At 49.2% G+C, this 20,144-nt stretch overlaps 1 protein-coding gene across 1 annotated transcript in view; it reads left to right on the top strand.

Annotated features, from left to right (window-relative positions):
* LOC149453523 (uncharacterized) overlaps window positions 1-7,303 on the top strand; it is a 31,455-nt gene extending 24,152 nt beyond the window's left edge. The window contains exon 7 of the mRNA XM_089688656.1: window positions 2,283-7,303. Coding sequence (XP_089544782.1) covers window positions 2,283-3,669 — 1,387 coding nt within the window. The 3' untranslated portion in view covers window positions 3,670-7,303. The remainder of the gene's footprint in view (window positions 1-2,282) is intronic.
* The last annotated feature ends 12,841 nt before the right edge of the window (window positions 7,304-20,144 follow it).

Below are 20,144 nucleotides of genomic sequence, written 5' to 3'. Positions count from 1 at the left end.
AGTGCCGCTCTAGTGAGTGCGCCCAGCTACGTGCGTCCATCATAGAATCCCTGGAAACAACAGACAGCAGACAGGCGACTTCCCACAATGCAATGCGATCTTCTGTTTGGCAGTTGAGGAGCCTTCGTTGTATTATGGGGCCTAAGCTAGGGGCCCAGCCAGGTCTACACTTGCATACGGCGCCCCTCAGGGGGGTTCCAGGGGCAATGAGAGGACGGTGTCCTCTTCCCTCAGCTGTACCTAGAGGGGGATTCTTGAAAAAGCTTTTATTGTTGGCTCAGTACTGTGCAGGAGACATCTGGAGATCTTTGCAAGGTGTCAGCCTGATCCTCAGATATAGGTGAGAACACCCACTGTGCCCATTATGAGGGGTTCCCACCATCCCTGTGCTGAGTTCTCGGGCCTGTACACCTGCTGTGCCCATTATGAGGGGTTCCCACCATCCCTGTGCTGGGTGCCCAGGTCTATACACACGCTGTTCCCATTGGAAGAGGTTCCCACCATCCCTGTGCTGCGTTCCCAGGTCTGTACACCTGCTGTGCCCATTATGAGGGGTTCCCACCATCCCTGTGCCGAGTTCTCGGGTCTGTACACCCGCTGTGCCCATTATGAGGGGTTCCCACCATCCCTGTGTTGAGGTCCCGGGTCTCTACACCCGCTTTGCCCATTATGAGGGGTTCCCATCATCCCTGTGCTGAGTTCTCGGGTCTGTACACCCACTGTGCCCATTATGAGGGCTTCCCACCATCCCTGTGCCGAGTTCTCGGGTCTGTACACCCGCTGTGCCCATTATGAGGGGTTCCCACCATCACTGTGCGGAGTTCCCAGGTCTATACACCTCCTGTGTCCATTATGAGGGGTTCCCACCATCCCTGCGCTGAGTTCCTGGGTCTGTACACCCGCTGTGCCCATTATGAGGGGTTCCCACCATCCCTGTGCCGAGTTCTCGGGTCTGTACATCCGCTGTGCCCATTATGAGGGGTTCCCACTATCCCTGCACTGAGTTCCCGGGTCTGTGCTCCTGCTGTGCCCATTATGAGGTCAACTCCAACCCTGCATCAAGTTCCAGGGTACCCATTATGAGGGGGTCCCCACCATCCCCCACATGTAGGTGGGCGGGAACACCCATATTTCCAGGCGGACAGGAATTAAGGCAGCGAGATCTCACGATCGGAACATCCAAATGATATAAGGAGCCAGGCCATGGGGTATTGCGCTGTGTACCAATGAGTGTGTTTCTTTCAATCCCCAGAACTCTACTGTGGCGAAGAAGACCTCTTGAGACCCAACTCAGTCCCCAGCAACCATCCTGGAGTCTAAGACGAAGCAGGAGCTGGAGCCGCACCACCCTCCCTGACATCTGAGGAACCATGACAGGACCGTTGATCTGCTGACGGGAGAGAGGTGAGCAGTGCTAGGAATCATGAGATGTTATCTTGTCACGGCAAGGCATCAGGTAGTGAATCGTATTGTCAGGGTTGGAGGTCTCTAGCAGGCTAGGCATTATTCCTTGAGGTGAGAATAGTTTTGGACGTCATACTGTATATGTACAGATCTTGGTTCCCTATGAAGGTGTAAAGAAGACTACAGGGCTGGTCAAGGACACAATGGGGTATGTTGACTTTTCATATGGTCTCGGAATGGCTTGAGGTGTTCAGAAAGAGGTGGAGACAAAGAGAAGCCTTAGTCTCCTTCCCATCTTCTAGGTTTGTCTTGGTCAAATGAGGGACCCCACGTGCACCTACAGCCTTCTCCAACTGGAGAAGGTCGCATAGAGTCCCTCTTCCCAGAATATTTTGGCTTGAGGAGGAGACAAAGAGAAGCCTTAGTCTCCTTCCCATCTTCTAGGTTTGTCTTGGTCAAATAAGGGACCCCACTCGCACCTCCAGCCTTCTTCAACTGGAGAAGGTCGCATAGAGTCCCTCTTCCCAGAATCTTTTGGCTTGAGGTGTTCAGAAGGAGCTGGAGACAAAAAGAAGCCTTAGTATCCTTCCCACCTTCTAGGTTTGTCCAGGTCCAATGAGGGACCCCACTTGCACCTCCAGCCTTCTCCAACTGGACAAGGTCACATAGAGTCCCTCTTCCTAGAATCTTTTGGCTTGAGGTGTTCAGAAAGAGGTGGAGACAAAGAGAAGCATTAGTCTCCTTCCCACATTCTAGGTTTGTCTTGGTCAAATGAGAGACCCCACTTGCACCTCCAGCCTTCTCCAACTGGAGAAGATTGCATAGAGTCCCTCTTCCCAGAATCTTTTTTTCTAACTAATGACCTGATGTATCTCCAGGCTTCCACGTTTTCACCACCATGTCCTTCTCTCCAACAGGTTTGTTGCATGGAGGACCCAATCTCTGTCGCCACGTCAGTTGAATGAAGTTCACAGTACCATTGTAAATTGCTCGACTGCAAAACTCTCCCTACTGGAAGGGCAGATTATGTATCGTGCAGTGGAGAATCTCCCCGGGATGCTGACATTATGCAAAGAGGAGGTGGAAGATCCCCAACAGCCATATAGTACCGGAATTAAAGTCGAGCCATCAGAGGGTGATGGAGTCACTGATGCAGCTTTCACAGCTGCGGGTATTAAGGAGGAACCCCAGTGGAGTGCTGGAGAACACCATCTGCACTCTGGATGCTCCACACTGGATAACCCTAGTCGTACGTCCACTGACATAAAGGAAGAAGTCGACTCTTGTGACGAAGAACAGCTCCCACTTTCTAAATCTTCTTCACCTCCATGCGATACCGATATTGAGAGGGAGTCGGATGGTGGAGATCTCACAGAAGATTCGGAGTATGGAAGCATTTATCCTGAAGATGAAGAGGAGGACAACAACAGCCAACAGGGGCCACCGGCAGAAGAGCCGTACAAGTGTGACAAGAAGTCTACCAAGCGGAGCTCTGAACGCCTCAATCACCAGAGGAGCCGCGCTGGAGAGAAACCGTACTCATGTCCCGACTGCGGCAAGTCCTTCACCACCTGCACATACCTGGCCCATCACCAGAGGACTCACACAGGAGAAAAGCCTTATTGCTGTCCAGTGTGCGGCAAACGGTTCACCACCAACTCGAACTTGTCTCTGCACCAGAGGATCCACACCGGCGAGCGCCCTTTTCGCTGCTCTGAATGCGGCAAGCGTTTCATCAGCAACTCTCACCTCATCCGGCACTGGAAAATTCACACTGGGGAGAAGCCTCATTCCTGCATGGCCTGCGGGAAAAGTTTTATCAGCAACTCTGACCTGAAAAGACACGAGAAGATCCACGACGAGAACCGTCCGAAGCCCGGCTCCAAACGGGCGGAATTCCTCAAGAGCCTGCCCGTCGACCTCGCCAAGAAGCCACACCCTTGCCCCGAGTGCGGGAAGCATTTCACCACCAAGTCCAACCTCGGTGTCCACCGGAAGATTCACACGGGTGTCAAGCCTTTCATCTGCCCCGACTGCGGCAAATGTTTCGTCACCAACGCCCATCTGATCCGACACCACAAGATCCACACCGGAGAGAAGCCGTATTCTTGCTCGGCATGCGGGAAGTGCTTCATTAACAATTTTGACCTGAAAAGACACAAGAAAATCCACTTTGACTACGAAGCCCTTTCTGCCCCGGGGTCTGTAGAGAGCCTTAGCAGCGAGTCAGGTATTGATAATCAAGACAGACCGAACGTAGTATAGGACTTGAGGAACGTTTTATCGGTCGTCTAGAAATCATCCAACATGGGACAAAGTGGAGCTTCCCGCCATCAATGTAGGAGCTGTTCCATGGATGACGTATGGAGAGCCTCGAGGAACGTTCCTCGAGTTCAAGCCACCAATGAGACGTCATGATGGACTTCCAGCCTGTGGGAAGTAGCCGAGGATGAATATTTTGTTTATGAACGCTTTTATTAACTTTGTACTTTGATGTACGTGTCTAAAAAAAAAAACTGCCAGAGACTCCTGGGGGAAATTTATTTTTTTATTCGGCAGGCCTGAGTGCCATATTTTCATTAATTACAGCCTTAAAATGCAGAAAAGTCAACCTGTGGAAGCTCAGTTTTTGACTTGTTGGTGAGGAACTAGAGATTGTTAAAGCAGATTTCCAGGATTCCCCAACTCCCTGAAGAACTGTCCCTCCCTCGTTTTTTTTTTTTTTTTTAAAGCCCACATAATTACGTTTTTAATTGAAGTGGTTGTAAACTTCAGACATGAAATATGAAAAAAGCACATCCCTCTATAGTGTGTACTTGTCTCAGTCCAGAGCACTGAGTGTCATTTCTGTCTGCTGCCTTGTTCCTCTGCTATCAGCATAAGTCACCTTTTCTTGACACCAAGAGAAAAAAAGGTGACGGGAGGGAGCTCCAGCACGCATCCTGTGATTGACAGCCTCAGATTTCTTCCTGTGAGCTGTGTGGACGAGGGTGTGTCTCTTCTTTCCAATCAGCATTCAGAGCTCTTCTCACTGAGCTCTGCAGTCATTTTTCTCTTTTTTTTCTGAACTCTCAGACAAGCTTTATAAAGTCAGCACTTTGAATGGTTGTAGAGAAGAGAGGGCTGTGGATAAACAGGTACAACTTATGTAGGAGGATTTGTTTCCTCTCTGTGTATCACATGAGGCTAGCCACTTCACTGGGTATATGGACAGGTTTACAGCCACTGTATGATGATTTCTGGTTCTGGCAGTGACGGGGGAGGGTGGAAACTCTTTCAGTGGTGCTCCCATAATGACATGTGAGCATCACTCAGTTCTTGGAGTTCTGTGGGCCCAGTCTGGAATGCCCTCTGGGGGGAGGGGGTGTATTTGACAAACTGGACTTCCAGAACACGGCAAAATGACTGAATTTTGTTGCCCTGAAGACTACCAGGAGTTACCCTTTAGAGGAAGGCCTTCAAAATATCTCAATAGAAGCTCTTCATACTGTAAACAAGAATTGCCAAAAAGCCCTCCTCTCTGTATGAGGCGTTTGGGGCGAGGGAGGCAAGGTAAGGGCGGTAAAAAACCTGCGGACACAAAGATAATGCAGAAAAATGCACCAGTTGGGTCAAACTCCATGTTGAGCAGTTGTCCTAAATCCCTTATGGTGGTCCTACACATCAGAGAGCCATGGGGTTCCCTCTTGAGTAGTTTGTGTGTGTTGGCATTAAGTACTGTAGTCTCCAAACTGCGGCCCTTTGCTTGCCTTTATCCGGCCCTTGGGGTACTATTTCATCCACTGACGCCAACAGTGGGGCATAATTCCTGCCACCGATGCCAACAGTGGGGCATAATTCCTGCCACTGATGCCAACAGTGGAGCACTGTTCATTCTACTGACACCACTGTTGGGGAACCATTCCTCCCACTGACACCAGTGATGGGGCACCATTCCTCCCACTGACACCAGTGATGGGGCACCATTCCTCCCGCTGACACCAGTGATGGGGCACCATTCCTCCCGCTGACACCAGTGATGGGGCACTATTCCTTCCACTGATGCCAATTAAGGGGCACTAATCCTGCCACTGAGACAAGACTGTATTTCTACGTCTGACACCAACAGTGGGGCATAATTCCCTGACATCAATTATGATGATACCTCCCACTGACATCAGTGATGGAGCACTATTCTCCACCTGACACAAATGATGGGGCGCTATTCCTACCACTGACACCAATGATGGTGTGTTGTTCCTTCCACTGACACCAATGATGGGGCAGTATTCCTCCCACTGACACCAATGATGGGGCGCTATTCCTCCCACTGACACCAATGATAGGGCGCTATTCCTCCCACTGACACCAATGATGGGGCGCTATTCCTCCCACTGACTCCAGTGATGGGGCGCTATTCCTCCCACTGACACCAGTGATGGGGCGCTATTCCTCCCACTGACACCAATGATGGGGCGCTATTCCTCCCACTGACACCAATGATGGGGCGCTGTTCCTTCCACTGACACCAATATTGGGGTGCTGTTCCTTCCACTGACACCAATGATGGGGCAGTATTCCACTGACACCAATGATGGGGCAGTATTCCACTGACCCCAATGATGAGGCAGTATTCATCCCACCGACACCAATGATGGGGCACTATTCATCCCACTGACACCAATGATGGGGCACTATTCATCCCACTGACACCAATGATGGGGCGCTATTCATCCCACTGACACTAATGATGGGGCACTTTTCCCCCACTGACATCGGTGATGGGGTGCTTCCCCCCCCCCCACTGACACCAATGATTGGGTGCTATTCCTCCCACTGACACCAATAATGTGCTATTCCTCCCACTGACACCAATGTTGGGGCCCTATTCCTCCCACTGACACCAATGTTGGGGCCCTATTCTTCCCACTGACACCTGTGATTGGGCGCTATTCCTCTCAATGACACCAGTGATGGAGCCCTATTCCTCCCACTGACACCAATGTTGGGGCCCTATTCTTCCCACTGACACCAGTGATGGGGCGCTATTCCTCTCAATGACACCAGTGATGGGGCCCTATTCCTCCCACTGACACCAATGTTGGGGCCCTATTCTTCCCACTGACACCAATGTTGGGGCCCTATTCTTCCCACTGACACCAATGATGGGGCGCTATTCCTCTCACTGGCACCAATGTTGGGGCACTATCCTTCCTACTGATACCAATTAGGGGGCATTATTCCTTTCCCAATACCAAAAAAGGTGCAATATTCCTCCCACTAAAACCAATCAGGAGAAAGAGTTTGCTCCCACTGACACCAGGGCATTTTCTACTCCCACTGGCCACAGTCCAACCCCCTCAAAGTCTGAAGGACAGTAAATGGCCTTTTGTTTAGAAAGGTTGGAGCCCCCTGGCGTAAGGAGTTATTTGTTGGTTAAAAAGCTCAAAGATGTTCTTGAATCGGCCATTCCTCTTGTGTACGTCCCAGTTAAATCACAGAAGTTTTATGAGCTCTTTCTTGCTGACTAGTGGTTTGGGGACTCCCTTGGGGGTGGGGGTCATTGTAGACCTCGTCCTCCTGATAGCCGCTTACGTTCCTTGGTGCACCGATCAACCACATTGGCAGTCGAAGGATATTTCCACTTTATTTTGACAATTTGTGATCTGCATCCTCGCAGTTTAAAGTCCTGAAGGAGGCATCTGCTGTAGGTCTTGGGTTGTTCAACCATCTCTTTATGGACGGCAACCTCCCTTTCCACGGCGTGAGAACATGTAGGCCTGCCAATGTTGTGTCACAGCGGATTCCACCCAACGCCAAGTTTTTGGAACCTTACATATAAAGTACTTAAAGAAAAAAAGAAAAAAGATGGCGTGTAAGAAAGTGTAAATCTTGTCAAGTAAAATGTTATGAAATCTGACCTGGTGAGAATCACTCCATCTAATGATGTACACTCACAGGCTACTTTGTTAGGTCCACCTGGTTGCTAACACAAACTGCTACTCAGCCAATCACATGGCAGCAACTCCATGCATTTAGGCATCTAAACGTGGTGAAGACAACTTGCTGAAGTTCAAACTGAGCATCAGAATGGGGAAGAAAGGGGATTTAAGTGACTTTGATCGTGGCATGGTGGTTGGTGCAGGACTGACTGTTCTGGGTGTTTCAAAAACCGCTGCTCTACTGGGATTTTCACGCACAACCTTCTCTAGGGAAATCCAGAATCATCAGACCAAGCAACGTTTTGTAGCCTCCGCTTCCTGTTCTTAGTTGACAGGAGTGGCACCCGGTGTGGTCTTCTGCTGCTGTAGCCAATCTGCTTCAAGGTTGGACGTGTTGAGTGTTCAGAATTTGTATCCTGCATAGCTTGGTTGTAACGAGTGGTTATTTGAGCTACCGTTGCCTTTCTATCATCTGGAACCAGTCTGCCCATTCTCTTCTGACCTCAACAAGGCATTTTCCTCCACACAACTGCCGCTCGCTGGATATTTTCTCTTTTTTGGACCATTCTCTGTAAATCCCAGTAGATCTTGAAATACTCAGACCAGCCTGCTTGGCACCAACAACCATGCCACGCTCAAAGTCACTTAAATCCCCTTTCTTCCCCATTCCGATGCTTGGTTTGAACTTCAGCAAGTCATCTTCACCATGTGTAGATGCCTAAATGCATTGGGTTGCTGACATGTGATTTGGCTGTTTAGCAATTTGTGTTACCCAACAATTGAACAGATGGACCTAATAAAGTGTCTGGTGCATGTAGTATTGTTTTTGTAAGAAGCAGTAGACAGAGGCTACCCACAGACATGGGATTGCAGTCAGTACCAGGCAGAACAACATCTTGTTTGTGCTGAAGACCACGATGGACTGACCAGATCAGTCACTGGTCGTAGGTTGGTGGTTGTGTGGGTGGGTAGGGAGACGTCCCTCCAGTTGGTAGTGCCCCATGGTGGATACTGGCGGGAAACCCTCTTAGGGTTTGGGCTGCTGCCTTTCTGAGACGGCCTTAAGGTCGTTTCCACACGTAGACTTGGAATAATAGGAAAGAAGGAGCGCCCAATGTCCGAAAGAATGCAAGTTTGATAGCAAATTATGAGGCATTTATAGAGAAGAGTGACCAGTACATCAAGCCAACGCGTTTTGAAAGAGTCCTTTCTCTCGAAACGCGTTGAGTTAATGTAATTGCTGTTAGGTTATGAGGTATTTATTGAGAATAACGACAAGTACATCAACTCAACACGTTTCGGGAGAAAGGTCTCTCCCAAAACACGTTGGCTTGATGTACTGGTTGTTGGGTTATGAGGTATTTATTGAGAATAACGACCAGTACATCAAGCCAACACGTTTTGGGAGAGACCTTTCTCCTGAAACGCGTTGAGTTGATGTACTTGTCGTTAGGTTATGAGGTATTTAATTGAGAATAACGACAAGTACATCGACTCAATGCATTTCGGCAGAAAGGTCTCTCCCAAAACGTGTTGGCTTGATGTACTGGTCGTTATTCTCAATAAATACCTAATCACCAGTACATCAAGGCAACGCGTTTCGGGGGAGACCTTTCTCCCGAAATGTGTTGTTGATGTACTTGTTGTTCTCAAATACCTCATAACCTAACGGCAAGTACATCAACTCAATGCGTTTTGGGAGAAAGGACTCTGCCAGAACGTGTTGGATTGATGTACTGGTCATTCTTCTCTATAAATGATTCATAATCTACCATCAAACTTGCATTCTTTTGGACATTGGGCGCTCCTTTTCTATTTGTCTACAGGCAGAGCAGCAGGCTCACTTTAAAGTCTGCCCCCCCCCCCCCTCACCAGCTTGTACATAAAGCTGAACTTCAGCCTTACCTTTCCCAGACTTGCAGTAAGTCTGTGTTGAAACTGATTGTTGCCAATATCCTGTAAACTCACATCTCCACAATATTGCCCTTTTTGAAGCTGCAGCATCTTTATTCACCATTAACCCCTTGGTGGCGGCTCCTCCTGGCCATTTTTGGGGTTTCTGATTCCGGGAGGCGGGGTTTAGGATCATGTGACCACCGTGATTGGCTGTCACAGCGGTCACATGATCGGAAAGCTCCCGATTGTTTATATCGGGTACGCAGATATGTGGCCTCTCGGCGTCAAAGCCCAGCTGCCAAGAAGCTGCATATTTGTGTACCGCCGGCGTCAAGGAGTTAAAGTAGTATTAACACCTCAGAGATTTTTTTTCTACTTGGCACATTGAGCTCAATAAACTAAACACTCCCCTTTAAACTGTTTTCAGCTTTCAATGCTGCTGCCTCCTGTACTTTCAGCTCTGCTTCCCTGAACTTCCAGTTGTCACAGGTGTTAATGAGTTAACATTGAACAGGACGAAGCAGGCGGAGCTGAGCTGCTGAGTTACTGTTGGGAGGGGGGCAGTGGGAGCTGAGCTGCTGAGCCATTGCTGGGAAAGGAAGCAGCAGGAGTTGAGCTACTGCTGGGAGTGGGGGTGCAGGTGGAGCTGAGCTGTTGAGTCGTTGCTGGGAAAGGAAGCAGCAGGATCTGAGCCACTGCTGGGAGGGGGAGCATGAGAAGCTGAGCTGCTGAGTCGTTGCTGGGAAAGGAAGCAGCAGGAGTTGAGCTACTGCTGGGAGGGGGAGCATGAAAAGCTGAGCTGCTGAGTCATTGCTGGGAAAGGAAGCAGCAGGAGTTGAGCTACTGCTGGGAGGGAGGGGGGCAGTGGGAGTTGAGCTGATGAGTCAGGCTGGGAAAGGAAGCAGCAGGAGCTGAGCCACTGCTGGGAGGGGGAGCATGCAAATCTGAGCTGCTGAGTCATTGCTGGGAAAGGCAGCAGCAGGAGTTGAGCTACTGCTGGGAGTGGGGGTGGAGCTGAGCTGTTGAGTCGTTGCTGGGAAAGGAAGCAGCAGGAGCTGAGTCACTGCTGGAAGGGGGAGCATGAGAAGCTGAGCTGCTGAGTCGTTGCTGGAAAAGGAAGCAGCAGGAGCTGAGCCACTGCTGGGAGTGGGGGAGCAGGTGGAGCTGAGCTGCTGAGTCTTTGCTGGGAGTGGGGGAGCACGCGGAGCTGAGCTGTTGAGTTGTAGCTGGGAAAGGAAGTAGCAGGAGCTGAGCCGCTGCTGGGAGGGGGGAGCAGGCGGAGCTGAGCTGCTGAGTCTGCTGGGAGTGGGGGAGCAGGTGGATCTGAGCTGCTGAGTCTTTGCTGGGAGTGGGGGAGCAGGTGGATCTGAGCTGCTGAGTCGTTGCTGGGAGGTGGAGTATCTAGATCTGAGCTCCTGAGTAACACTGGGAAGGGTAGAAGAGAGAGGTGACCTGCTGAGTCACTGTTTGGAGGTGGGAGCAGGCGGAGCTTAGCTGCTGAGTTACTGTCGGCAGTAGGGGGACAGTGGGAGCTGAGCTGCTCAGCCATGCTGGGAAATAAAGCAGCAGGAGCTGCGCTGCTGAGTCATTTCTGGGAGGGGCAAGCTGAGCTGCTGGGGAGCCAGGACTTTCAGAGGAGACTTAGTTGCCAAGTCAGTACTGGAAGAGGGACCGGAGCTACTAAGTCACTTCTAGAAGGGGCAGCAAGGTGAACTGAACTGCTGAGTCACTGCTAGAAGGAGGAGTTGATCTGCTGAGAGAACATCTTGTGAATGACTTAAAGAAGAATTCCAGGAAATTGTTTCCCCCCCCCATGCAGTGGGGCTATGCCTGGACTGCATGTGTAACTGCTCAATTTTGTCCAGAGGATTCCACAGAGGAGATGCCGATTCTCCAAGCGTAAGGCCATGCTAGCAATCTTGTGAAATGGATTGTTCCTGACGTCATCACGCCCATAGACCGGCTCTGGACATACGGCCAGCAGGAACAGTCTACCGCTTTACGTGGGGGGAGTGTGGTTTTCCAAAGAAACAAAGGATCGGCCTTTTGGTGCGCCCGTTGAAAAAAATGAACTGTTAACTCACGCAGCGCCAGTACAATTCTACCACATAGGAGACCAAAAACATGAAGTTCTGTGATCTTTGGGAGTAGAGCGATCCATGGTGGGTTATACAAGTTTTAGTCAATTGGGTTGATGCAAATGGTGTCATAATAAGAGAAACAATGCACCCCCGTCCATGACATTCCTCCTTCCCTGCAGTAGGAGATGAAATATTATCAGCAGTAAACATAAAGACATGATCGGGGATGCCAGACGTTTTCATTTCAACCTTGTAAGTTTCCAGGAGAGGCCGTAAGCTAGGTACACGAGCAGGGGAACGTGAATTTCAGTAAGTCCTGTCCACAAAGATGTCCCCCCGCCATGGTTGTAAGAAAACAAAATGGTTTTTTTTCCGGTTCTAAAAAAAAAATCCTCATGGTTGTAGAATAAAATAGGTAATTTTTAATCATCTTAGTTTTTTTTATAAATTTAATTCCACTTTGAGTACCTATACAGGCAGCAGTGCCCGCTTACATTATCGTAGACGGTTACCCCCCGTGTACATAAAAATTCTAGAAACGATTTTAAAAATCTTAAACATAGTAGTTACGACACGCTGAACACAATCAGGTATGTCTGTGAATACCAAATATGGCGATAGATTTCTTGTATGGGGAAAATGCTAATTTTTTGGTGCCAAATGAATTTGTATTCTGTTTCAAGAATTTGCGTTTACACAATTTTTGGATGTAAATAAAAGCATGACTTGACACAACGAAATATGTTTTGTCGTCTTTGTATGACCCTTAGGTATGACTGTGTTTGAAGGACCTTCTGCTTTAGAGGACGTTGTAGGGGGTCTACCATTGAATCTGTCCACCTTCTGCTTTAGAGGACGTTGTAGGGGGTCTACCACTGAATCTTTCCACCTTCAGCTTCAGAGGACGTTGTAGGGGGTCTACCATTGAGTCTGTCCACCTTCTGCTTTAGAGGACGTTGTAGGAGGTCTACCATTGAATCTGTCCACCTTCTGCTTTAGAGGACGTTGTAGAGGTCTACCATTTAAATCTGTCCACCTTCTGCTTTAGAGGACGTTGTAGGGGGTCTACCACTGAATCTGTCCACCTTCTGCTTTAGAGGACGTTGTAGGGGGTCTACCATTGAGTCTGTCCACCTTCTGCTTTAGAGGACGTTGTAGGAGGTCTACCATTGAATCTGTCCACCTTCTGCTTTAGAGGACGTTGTAGAGGTCTACCATTTAAATCTGTCCACCTTCTGCTTTAGAGGACGTTGTAGGGGGTCTACCACTGAATCTGTCCACCTTCTGCTTTAGAGGACGTTGTAGGGGGTCTACCATTGAGTCTGTCCACCTTCTGCTTTAGAGGACGTTGTAGGAGGTCTACCATTGAATCTGTCCACCTTCTGCTTTAGAGGACGTTGTAGGAGGTCTACCATTGAATCTGTCCACCTTCTGCTTTAGAGGATGTTATAGGGGGTCTACCATTGAATCTGTCCACCTTCTGCTTTAGAGGACGTTGTAGAGGTCTACCATTTAAATCTGTCCACCTTCTGCTTTAGAGGACGTTGTAGGGGGTCTACCATTTAATCTGTCCACCTTCTGCTTTAGAGGACATAAGGGGTCTACCATTGAATCTGTCCACCTTCTGCTTTAGAGGACGTTGTAGGGGGTATACCATTGAATTTGTCCACCTTCTGCTTCAGAGGACGTTGTAGGGGTCTACCATTGAATCTGTGCACCTTCAGCTTTAGAGGACGTTGCAGGGCAGGAGTCCTCAAACTGCGGCCCGCCAAGGCCATTTATCCGGCCTGTCGGCAGGGGCGGGACAGGAAAGGACACTAAGTACAGGGGCGGACAGGGGGCTGCTGTACCTTACCTGGCTCCGGTCCCAGTCCCAGTCCCACGACGATCCAGTCCAGGAAGTGCTGCTCCTTCATTCACTCCGGCCACTCCCTCACTCCTGCCGCTCGGCTCTGCCTCCTCACCGGTGATTGGGCGCCAGAACTGTAGCTCAGGAAAGGCACACAGGCAGCCAATCACCTGCGAGGAGGCGGAGACGTGCGGCCCCGCGAACATCGAGTGAGGGAGAGGCCAGAGTGAAGAAGGACAGCTGACAGGTAAGTGTGCCGTGCTGATGGTGCTGCTGCAACCAGGTATGCTGGCTGCAGCAGCACCATGCTGGAACAGGGGTCAGCAAGGTAAGTGTCATTGGTGTCAGTGGAAGGAATAGTGCCCCATCATTGGTGTCACTGACACTAATGATGGGGCATTATTCCTCCCACTGACACCAATGATGGGACACTATTCCTCCCCCCACTGACACCAACGATGGGGCACTATTCCACCCCCCACTGACACCAACGACGGAACACTATTCCCCCCCCCACTGACACCAAGGATGGGGCACTATTCCACCCCCCCACTGACACCAATGATGGGGCACTATTCCTCCCCCACCACTGACACCAACAATGAGGCACTATTCCACCCCCCACTGACACCAACGATGGAACACTATTCCTCCCACTGACACCAATGTTGGGACACTATCCCCCCACTGACACCAACGATGGAACACTATTCCTCCCACTGACACCAATGTTGGGACACTATCCCCCCACTGACACCAACGATGGAACACTATTCCTCCCACTGACACCAATGATGGGGCACTATTCCTCCCACTGACACCAATGTTGGGACACTATCCCCCCACTGACACCAAAGATGGAACACTATTCCTCCCACTGACACCAATGATGGGGCACTATTCCTCCCACTGACACCAATGTTGGGACACTATCCCTCCCACTGACGCCAACAAGTGGAACACTTCCTCCCACTGACACCAATGTTGGGACACTATCCCCCCTACTGACACCAATAATGGGGCACTATTCCCCCCCACCAGGGGCGGACTGACCATTTGCAAACTCGGGCACTGCCCGAGGGCCCAGGGTCTGTAGGGGGCCCCATGAGATGCCCCTAATACCTTTTTCATAGGCTTTTTTGAGTTTGGGCAAGGACAAAGGGCATGATCCCCTTTTGCCCGGGGGCCCCATGAGTTGTCAGTCCGCCCCTGCCCCCCACTGACACCAATGACGTACTATTCCTCCCACTGACACCAAAGATGGGGCACTATTCCTCCCACTGACACCAATGATGGGGCACTATTCCCCCCCCCCCCACTGACACCAATGATATACTATTCCTCCCACTGACACCAATGACGGGGCACTATTCCCCCCCACTGACACAAATGACGTACTATTCCTCCCACTGACACCAAAGATGGGGCACTATTCCCCCCCACTGACACAAATGATGGGGCACTATTCTTCCCACTGACACCAATGATGGGACACTATTCCTCCCACTGACACCAATGTAGGGACACTATCCCCTTCCCCCACTGACACCAGTGACGGGGCACTATTCCCCCCCCCCCACACTGCACCAATGATGGGACACTATTTCTCCCCCCACTGACACCAACAATGGGGCACTATTCCTCCCCCCACTGACATCAACAATGGGGCACTATTCCTCCCCCCACTGACATCAACAATGGGGCACTATTCCTCCCCCCACTGACACCAACAATGGGGCACTATTTCTCCCCCCACTGACACCAACAATGGGGCACTATTCCTCCCCCCACTGACACCAATGATGGGGCACTATTCCTCCCACTGACACCAATGATGGGGCACTATTCCTCCCATTGACACCAATGATGGGGTACGTTTATTCCCACGGACACCAATGATGGGGCACTATTCCTCCCACTGACACCAATGATGGGGCACTATTCCTCCCATTGACACCAATGATGGGGCACTATTCCTCCCACTGATACCAATGATGGGGCACTATTTCGCTCCATAAGACACACTTGGGAAATGTCTGTGCGTCTTATGGAGTGGCCGGCCCAGTATTCCCGCCGCTGTTGTATGTCCGCAGTCTCTGGTCATCTCCTGTACTGTGTCCGCATTTGTTCATATATTTTTTTTTTTTAAACTATAGTCCGGCCCTCCAATGGTCTGAGGGACAGTGAACTGGCCCCCTGTTTAAAAAGTTTGAGGACCCCTGTTGTAGGGGGTCTACCATTGAATCTGTGCACCTTCTGCTTTAGAGGACGTTGCGGGGGGGTTAACATGTTATGAACGGGGGGGGGGGGTGTTTATGTGGCTTCTGTTCAAGGGGTGAGGGTCCATGCTATTGTGCGATTCCTTTGGGGAAATGTCCCCTCATTTCTTGTTCAGCAACAAGTAGGGAGGCATCTGTGGTTGGCATATGAAGACAACACAGATCCAGTACTCTTAAGAGGCTGGAGAGGTTGCAGCTGACTGACCCCTAGTGCTCGTTTACATTTGCTTCAACTTTAACCACTTGACCTCCAAAAGATTTACCCCCCTTAATGACCAGGCCTCTTTTTGCTACTCGGCGCTGCACTAATTCAACTGATAATTGCGCGGTCATGCAATGCTGCACCCAAACGAAATTTACGTCCTTTTTTCACACAAATAGAGCTTTCTTTCGGTGGTATTTGATCACCTATGCGCTTTTTATTTTTCACGCTATAAACAAAAAAAGGCCAAAAATTTTGAAGAAAAACAATATGTTTTACTTTCAGCTATAAAAAATATATAGTAAACTCAAAGTTGGTTATAAATTTAGGCCAAAATGTATTCTGCTACATGTTTTTGGTAAAAAAAAAGCCCAATGAGTGTATATTGATTGCTTTGTGTGAAAGTTATAGCGTCTGCAAACTACGGTATAGATACTGCAATTTACGCCATTTTTTTGCTATACAGCGCTAGTTTAACGGACAATTACTCGGTCATGCAATATGGTACATAAATGAAATTTACATCCTTTTTTTTCCCACAAATTGAGCTTTCTTTCGGTGGTATTTGATCGCCTGTGCGATTTTTATTTTTTGCGCAATAAAAAAAAGGCTGACAATTTTGAGGAAAAAAACAATATTTTGGACTTTTTCCTATAAAACATGTCTAGTAAAAAAAATTTAAAAATCAAATTTAGTCATAAATTTCTGCCAAAATGCATTCTGCGACATGTCTTTGCTAAAAAAAAAACCCGATACATGTAAATTAATTGGTTTACGTGAAAGTTATAGCGTTTACAAATGGCGGGAAAGATACTGGGATTTTTAGGTTTTTTTTATGCTAATAATGGCGGCGATCAGTGACTTATGGCGGTGATCAGTGACTTATGGCTGCGATTAGCGACTTATGGCGGGACTGCGGCGGACATTCTGACATTGGGGGGGAACTGACTTGGGGTCACTGACATCCCCAGTGACACCAATACAGTGATCAGTGCAAAAAAAAACAAAACACTGACACTGTACTAATGGCACTGGGGAGGAAGGGGTTAAGTTTATTTTTCAGGGAAAGGGTTAACTGTGTGAGGGGAGTGTTTTACTAGGGGGCGGGGGTGTGTGCTGCAGGGAACACCGCTGATTGCTGATCGGGAGAGAGAAACTCTTCTGTGCCGATCAGCGTATCCTGGAGCTGTCAGGGAACTGACAGAAAGCACAGCTACTGCAGCTGTGCTCTCTGTCAGCGATTGCCGCCGATCGCCAGGACATAGCCGGTAACGACCGGCTGTGACCCGGCGACTGACATCCGCGGCTGTGATCGGCGGGACAGGTAGGGCGGCGGCGCGCCTCGCGCGCTCCCCCTACCTGTTTACAAAACACACGTTTTAAAAAGTGCTTTTGCCCAGCCGTGCCGCCCTGCTGCCGTATTAATACAGTGGCTGGGCGGCATGTGGTTAACACATATTAAAGTGCCTACAACATGCTATTTTTTTATGTGTTTTTGATGCTTTGGTGATGCTTTTTTGAAGCATTCATGAAGCTTTGCAAATGCCCTGTGTGTGTTGATATTCTCTTTGTTTTAAACGGGCCCAGTAGAACCCCAACTCATTAATACCCTCGTTCAGCAGATCCCCAGCTCATTTGTACCCTCGTTCAGCAGATCCCCAGCTCATTTGTACCCTCATTCAGCAGATCCCCAGCTCATTAGTACCCTCGTTCAGCAGATTCTCTGCTCAGTAGTACCCCTAGGTCTGCTGATGCCCCACTCAGTAGAATCCCCAGTTTTGCTGATCCCTTGCTCAGCAGTACCCCCAGCTCTGCTGATCCCCTGCTCAGTAGTAACCCCCAGATCTGCTGATGCCCCACTCTGTGGAATCCCTAGCTTTGCTGATCGCCCACTCAGTAGTACCGCCAGCTCTGCTAATCCCCCGCTCAGTAGAATCCCCAGCTTTGCTGGTCCCCTGCTCAGCAGTACCCCCAGCTCTGCTGATCCCCCACTCAGTAGTAACCCCCAGGTCTGCTGATGCCCCACTCAGTAGAAGCCCCAGCTTTGCTGATTGCCTGCTCTGTAGTAGCCCCTAGATCTGCTGATGCCCCACTCTGTAGAATCCCTAGCTTTGCTGATGTTGCACTCAGTAGTATGTGAGCTTTGCGCACTCTCAGCACATATGTATTTTCAAATGGAACGCAAATATGCGGCCGCTCTGCGTCAATTGGTTAAGGACTTTTCCCTATCAGTACTGTCATCTGAACTCATTTCTTCATATGTGTTCAGGTTAAAGGCTAAGTTCACCTTTGGAGCATGTTACATGGTACACCATATTTAACCACTTTCCCACCGCCTTATAGCAGAAATACTGCTACAGGGTGGCAGGGTTGCACAAAATATTGTGTATATATATGTGATTATGTTGTTCCGTGTAGGGGGCGTGCAGAATTCACAGCCTCGACTGTCAATCACCGGTACCCGGCTGGTGATTACTCACTGGCACCCAGTGATCGCCGACTATTACCGACGGGGGAGATAAATATATGTAAGCAATATAGTTCTCTCCCTTGTCGGCTCCAGCACACTGCTTTGTATGGCTCTGCATAGCAGAGCCATACAAAGCAGTGTGCTTACAGTGGAAAGCACAGACACCGCCCCCTAGTAAAACACATCCAGCACACAGTTATCCCTTTGATCACCCCAGATGTTAACCCCTTCCTGCCCAGTGTCATTACATGTCAGTACATATTCACATACATACAGTAACGGTGAAATAGTACGACCTGTGTCTTTATCTGAGAGCACTGTTATCCTGGGTGGGTATCTTGTGAGGTCCTCCCAGGATTGTTCCATGGGCCATGCTGCGGAGCGATCTGTCACCCGATGTGTCTACTGGACCTCTGTTGGTCTGCAGTGTACCGGGTCACTGTGAACAATTACAGCGGATCACATGACAATGTACACATTATTGTTCATCTGTTATACACAACATATGGGTTCCATTCATGCCATCCATTGTGTACTATTGTGTTGATCTCTGTGATTGGTCACAGTGATCACATGGTACAGACCAAGCCAATCACAGCCCTTCTGTACCATGTTATTAGCTGTGGCCAATCACAATAGTACACACTGAATGAATGGATTTCATTCAGATAGAATGGTTACTTATAACAGTGTAAAAAAAAAATCCTGATCACCTCCCCAGAGTAGTACAGTGTTACTATTAAGACGTTACTATTTTTTTCAGCAGCAACGTGGAGTGGCAGTCTATTTTTTTCTGCAGAGGTCTATTGTTGCTTGGGGGGGCTTAGGTTGCTGGGGTCCATTGTTGCTAGAAGGGATCTACTGTTGAAGGAGGGGTCTATTGATGCTGGCTGCTGGAGAGTCCATTGATGCTGGCTGCTTGGAGATCTATTGTTGCTGGGCTGGTGTTTTCTTGTGGGATGGGGGGTCTATTGCTGCTGGGGGAGATCTATTTTACTGCTTTTCTTGTTATCATTGCCAAATTTCATACAGCCTACTTACCACCACAAAATGATACTTTGGTTCTATATTCTCTAAAAGGGGTGGTACTGGGGGGTGGGTAAGAGGTGGAACCAAGGGTTCGTCCTCGGAGGTGGGTAGGGGCGGAGACAAGAGGTGGCTCAGAAGGGGGAGGAGTTCCTATTATCTGAGGAAAAAAACCCTGGTTACTATGATGGGACAGTATTGCTCTGGTCACAGCATATTTTAAAAAATACTGAAAAAAAAGGAAAAATTCAAAATGATTCAAAATACATACATACATCGGCAAGTGCATGAGTCTTCCCATGCCACACTGCATAGTGCCACAGCCCCATGCAGTTTGGTTTGGGACAATTTAAAAAATAGTCAGGAATTTATTTCCCTTTTTTTTGTAGGTAGGGCAGCCCATTGAAATAAATGGGCTGCCCTACAGGTGGGAATGCATGCAAAAACTGCGCAGAACTGCACATGCTAGGCTGCACTGTATTGGTGTAAACCTGGCCTGAGAGTAAGCATTGGCTGATATATTATGTACCCTATATTGCCAAAAGTGTTGGGATGCAGGCCAATCAAGTTCCTCCACCCCAAACTCTCGCTCCTCCATGTCTTTATGGACCTTGCTTTGTGCACTTGTGGGCAGTCATGTAGAAACAGGACGGAGCCATCCCCAAACTCTTCCCACAAAGTTGGGAGCATGAAATTGTCCAAAATGTCGCCTTAAGAGTTCCCTTCACTGGAACTAGGGGGCCAAGCCCAACCCCTGCAAAACAACCCCACACCATAAACCCCCCTCCACCAAACTTTACACTTGGCACAATGCAGTCAGGCAAGTACTGTTCTCCTGGCCACCACGAAACCCAGACACGTCCAACAGAGAGAAGCGTGATTGGTCCCTCCAGAGAACACGTCTCCTCTGCTCTAGAGTCCAGTGGTGGCATGCTTTACACCACGGCATCCGACGCTTTGCATTGCACTTGGTGATGTAAGGCTTGGATGCAGCTGCTCAGCCATGGAAAGCCATT

This window comes from Staurois parvus, unplaced genomic scaffold (assembly GCF_062004578.1).
Source record: "Staurois parvus isolate SC_StPar_1 unplaced genomic scaffold, SC_StPar_1.0 ptg000449l, whole genome shotgun sequence".
NCBI lineage: Eukaryota > Metazoa > Chordata > Amphibia > Anura > Ranidae > Staurois > Staurois parvus.
This window is presented reverse-complemented; position numbering and strand designations above follow the sequence as displayed.